General features: G+C 33.7%; 1 protein-coding gene across 1 annotated transcript; it reads right to left on the bottom strand.

Moving 5' to 3' along the window:
• Positions 1-566: 566 nt before the first annotated feature.
• LOC124921590 (hydroquinone glucosyltransferase-like) lies at positions 567-2198 on the bottom strand. The gene is given in 5 exon segments (XM_047462264.1): positions 567-1154; positions 1156-1713; positions 1715-1809; positions 1812-2042; positions 2045-2198. Coding segments are annotated over 5 exon segments (1371 nt in total). The 5' UTR covers positions 2145-2198; the 3' UTR covers positions 567-767.
• Positions 2199-5697: the final 3499 nt, after the last annotated feature.

Below are 5697 nucleotides of genomic sequence, written 5' to 3'. Positions count from 1 at the left end.
ATTTCAAAAATAAATTTAAAATTAAGAGGAACAAAAGTTAAATTTGAAAATATTATCCCATTTAAATTAAATAATTAACAAAATAAAGAAGTATTTTCCAAAAAAAAATATTATTTATATTTTCTTATTTAATTGAATAATTTAATGTAGCTATAAAATATTTATTTTTTTCAGATGGGCATTACAAACCTTTTTCACTACCATTATCATCAAAATATAAAGTGTCTCCCCCACCTTGGAAATAAGTCTTCTTCCCACTTAAGAGATGTAATTGACATTGTCACTAAACTTATACAGAAAAAAAATTATTAATACTAATAATAAATAAAGCTAACATCCTCAATGTGACACATTTTGTTTTTTTCCTGCTAACCCACCACCGCTAAAATTATCATTTTGCCCCTATTCATTATTTTTCTTTTTGTAAGTTTATCTTGTTTTTTTATATTATATTTTTTATACCTAGATTATTCCAAATAACTTCTTGAGCTCATGTTTTTCATTGGCAAAAGATTTAAACAAACTAAATTTTTAAATTTTTTGAGAAAATAGATAACTAGCAATAGATGAAAATTTTCTACATGGATATAATTGATTTATCATTATTCATACTTTCATCAAAACATTAGACATAAAAAGAAAAAGAAAAATGGCCACACGAACATAAAGAACATCATCATAAATCTTAGCCTAAAAAGTTACAATAACAAATATCATAATGTCATCATTATTTATTTAAAAAAGGTTCATACATTATATCATCATGATTAACCAATGATCTTGGACGCCTTCCATTTCTTGGCTACATTCTCTAGCATTTTCGCCGAAGAACCATCCTCGCTCAAAACTCTAACCGCGGCCTCCTTCAAATTCTTCATTCGGTTTCGAATTTCTTTCCCTTCTTCCCCTTGCATCAAGGCTTTCACCACTCGTGCAATCTCATCACGTCCGATCAAGTTATTATTATCGTTTCCATCCGCCCTCAATGCCACTTTTAGATCCTCGGTCAACATAACCGCGTTCATCCTTTGTTCCGCGTACAATGGCCACGCGATCAAAGGCACACCGTTCACCACACTCTCAAGTGTCGAATTCCAACCGCAATGAGTCAAGAACCCTCCTGTCGACTCGTGACTCAGTACCGAAGCTTGCGGGGGCCCACGACTGTAACACTAGTCCCCGACCCTTAACCCTATCCACGAACCCTTCGGGCAAAAAGGCTAATGGATCGTTCTGGCTATGAACACTGAAATAATTCGCATCCGCCACTCCATTGCTAGGACTTCTCGCGACCCATATGAATCTTTGCTCGCTCAGTTCCAACCCGTGAGCCAACTCGGTCATCTGAGCATGGGTGTGAGTCCCACCGCTACCGAACGACACGAAAAGAACCGAACCGGGCGGTTGTGTGTCTAACCAGTCCAAACACTCTGACCCTTCATGATCTTTAATTGAACCGGTCTCCATCCGTACCAGCGGTCCAACCGGGTAAATTGCAGGAGTCTCCTCCTTTGATTGTAAAGTCTTTATAACGGTATATTCCAGATCGTTGAAAGTATTCACCATGACTCCTTCAGCCAATTTATACGCCTTCTCTGCTGAAAGAAGATTCTTATAAGCATCGTTCTTCCTATCCTGAACCGGGTCCAAGAGATCCCTTCCGTGAAGAGGAATACAACCCGGGATTAGAACCGGTTCGGTCATCTCCCTGTATTTCGCCGGTGACTTTCTTGTCCAGCTCCGGTAAATAAAGAATAAGAGAGAGAAGCATAGCGGTGGAAGGGAAGAAAATGTATGGAGAAATACCAACTCCTTTGCTACTCCCAAAGATTCTAATCCGAATAAATCGGAAACATAAGCCACGACCCGATTCTCTGAAAGTAGAGATTTGAGGGATTCTCGAATGAACGGCAGGGACCGGTTAAGCATGATGCATACTCGGGTCTCGATTTTAGCATCTGGGGGTAAATCTTCGGTGTTGGCCAGAGGTAGAAGATGATAATTGGCTCCATTTGGAAGATCGTCGAGGAAAGCTTTCTGGCTTTGGAAATTGGGGCGTCGCCGGGAACTATGAAGGTGGCGGAGAAACCGTGGCGATGAACGAGTCGTTTGGCGAGTTCAACAAGTGGGATGAGGTGACCCATTCCGGTGTTGTTAACAGAACTACATGAGGTGATTTGCTCTGTTCCATGGATTTATTTTTTTTGAAAAATACTCAACATCATTTCATTATTCCATGGATTTGTGTGAGAGAGAAAGAGATAAACAGAGATTGAGAGGGGCGAAGTTGGAGAAAGAATGGTATAAAAGTTAGCCAGAGAAAGAATGGTACGGATGGATTCTTACTATTCTTCACATGTCTATCTACTCTCATTCATAATCTATTAACTTGTTTACCAAATTAAAAGATTATTTAAAATTTAATATTTTATCATTATCCCATACACTTTTAATTGTTAAATTTAAAAAGTGAAATTCATTTTATTTAATTTTATATTAAAATAGGTTATTAATCAGATCAAAGCTTGTTAGGTAAGAAGTTGATAAAAAAAAAAAAAAAAACTGTTTTCTTTTTTAACATTTTAGATCAAATTACTAACAAAATTTTATTAACATTTTTTATCAACATGATTTACAAAATCAAAATTTTATTTTAAGAAGAAAAAAAGTTAGTATAATGGTATCTGAAAAACTTGTATTTTGTCATTGTTATAAAAAGATTTAATTGAACTAGAAAAATCTAACTTTTTGATAAATTTTTATATCAAATAATAAAGAAAATGACAACTTTTTTTAAAAAAAACTTGATTGGTTTTAATTTTTAACAAAAATATGTTTTTTAACAGGGTTGTTTTGGAATATATTTTAGCAGAAATCCAAATTATTCATTTTGTTAGTCAAATATTACAACACCTAATGTTTCCCAGAAAGAAAAAATAATTTTGATAACTCTAATCAAACTTCACTTCTAAAAATGTTAAAAAAATGTCACAATTAGTGATGACAATAGGTAACTTATAGATTGGGTAGTGAAATATTAATCCCCAAATTTCGATTTTCATTTTAATATCCGACCCCAATCACGACAGGTATCTCTATTTGTATCTCATCCCGATTCGTGGGGTACCCTATTACCCGATTAAAATATAAATTTATATTTATTATTTTCTACCTATACTAAATATTAAGAACAAAAATAAAAATATTATTTATTTACATTACATAGTTATTTTGTAAAAGATAAAAATATATATTTTTTTTTTGTTATTATTAGAGTTCAATAAAATGTAGAGAGAAAATAAAAAGTTGAAAAATTGTTGAACTTAAAAGTAAAAAGAGAGAAAACCTTTCTTATTAAAAAAGTGAAGATTAAGAGTTATGAGGAAGATAAATTAAAAATAATGTTGGAGTATAATATGGATATAGATAACATAAATATATTTTTTATATTTGAAATTAAAGGAGAACTAGAATGACACCTCATATCCATATTCCAGTCTAAACTCAAAACTCTTTTAGATGGAATCTAACATGTGACATTTTCGTCTTTTAAGTCGACTATTACCACTAGTCTTCCTTGCTGAATTAAAATGTGGTCACAAAGGGGTTAAGCGCATAACCCGCAACCACTAGTAAAAAAAAGGGTATCAGTAAGGGTTAATGCCGTTACAGAAAGCCCCAAAAGTCGTTATTAATAATATTCTTCAGTAACGACACATAAACGCCGTTACAATTCGTTACAGAAACGAACGTTACTGATACTTATTTAATATCAGTAACGACTATATAATGTTGTTACTAATACCTATTTCAGTAACGACTACAATACTGTTACTAATAAGGGTATGAGTAAGGACATTATCATGACAAACCTAATTTCAAATTAGCTCTCTTTCTCCACCATTATTATACTACAATAATGTTACTAATAAGAGTATGAGTAAGGACATTATCATGACAAACCTAATTTCAAATTAGCTCTCTTTCTCCACCATTATTATACTACACAAAGGATCAATACTAACTCAAAATGTAATGCATGTAAAATATTTAAGAATAACATTTACATGAGATACCATCATCATGAAAAGAAAACACAATCAAATATTTGAAACCAGAAGTACAAATGATTAGTCATGATTATTCAAAGAAGAATAACATAATTTCAAATTAGCTCTATTTTACCAAAATCAGGTCATAAATGTTGATAAATACTCTGATTTCCTAACATTATTTCATATTTGAATGGAGACAAACACACCTGCATATATGAATAAACAATTTTAACTTCATATTGAAGACAGTCAAAGAAACACATTGGTTAGAGTGTAAAATATTTCCACATAGTCACATGAACTGTGTCACTTGCAAATATGTAAACACAAACCTAATTTTAGAACTACATAATCTAATGAACAATTTTGTTTAAAAATATTAGCAAATCAAAGTATTTATCAACATTTATGACAGGAAGAACATAAAAGCACAAATTTGTAGATAAGAATAAAATCATACTTATGCATAAATCACTATACATCATCCTATTTTACCAAAATTAGGTTAAATCAAACCTCACTATACCAAAATAGTTGATTTGAAATAAGAACACATAAAAGAAATAAGTGGTGGTGGTGGCGGTGCTAAAAGACGCGACTCACAGAGGAGTAGTTTCAGAGGTAAGTTCGTCGGCGACTCGAACTCAATCTGTAAAAAAGGGCAAACGAGGATGATTTCAACTTCATATTCGAACTCAAACAAAGGAGTAAGAATGAAAGAGGTTGCTGCGGCGAGTCGTCAACGGCGAAGAACTCAAACATAAGGCTATTACTTGAGATTGTTACCTTTCGTCAATGGGCGGCGGCGACCAAGAACTGGCGGCAACGGCGAAGAACTGCAGAACGGAAAGAAAGAATGAAAGAAGAAACTTACATGAATAAAGAAACGGCGGACGCGAAGTCGCAAGAATGGCGGAGGGAGAAGAGAAAGAAAGAAGAAAGGAAAAAGAAAGCCGAAATCGGATTTTATAATTGAGTGTCTGTAACGACAGTGTCGTGCGCCGTTACCGATGTTCCTTAAGTATTTGTCACAACATTAATATAGAACCATTATAGATACTGCTTTCAGAAAACGAATCGACAGACGGGTTATCTATAATGGTTATCCATAAATACCGTTATAGATAGTCCAAGATTCTGTAACAGCGTACTCATAGAACCGTTACAGATACTTTATTTAAAAAACGAAGAAAAGATGGGTATCTTTAACGGTCCTTTTTATCTTAGAGCCGTGACTGATACTTGACATCTGTAACGGTACTATGCAGTCGTTACAGATATATAATATCAGTAACAGTACTATTCAGCCGTTACTGATATAAATATATCTGTAACGGTTGTATACAGCCGTTATTGAATTCCATTACAGAAAGCCTTTTTTTTACTTGTGAACACACTTAAATATTTAACTAGACACAAAATTTGTCGTCTGACGGGATTATGCCCAGACCTCTTAAGGAGGCTGGGGATATTCACCTCTTGTTGTCGTTAGACTAGAAAATGGGATTAAAAATGTGACCACAATAGGGTTAAACACATAGTCTGCAAACACACTTAGTCATTTAACTAGGCGCAGAATTTATCGCATGACGGACTCGAACTTAGACACTCTCAAGGAGGCTAGAGATATCCACCTCTTATT

This window comes from Impatiens glandulifera, chromosome 1 (genome assembly GCF_907164915.1).
Source record: "Impatiens glandulifera chromosome 1, dImpGla2.1, whole genome shotgun sequence".
Classification (NCBI taxonomy): Eukaryota; Viridiplantae; Streptophyta; class Magnoliopsida; order Ericales; family Balsaminaceae; genus Impatiens; species Impatiens glandulifera.
The sequence above is the reverse complement of the archived record's forward strand: the minus strand, read 5'-3'. Positions and strand labels throughout refer to the sequence as shown.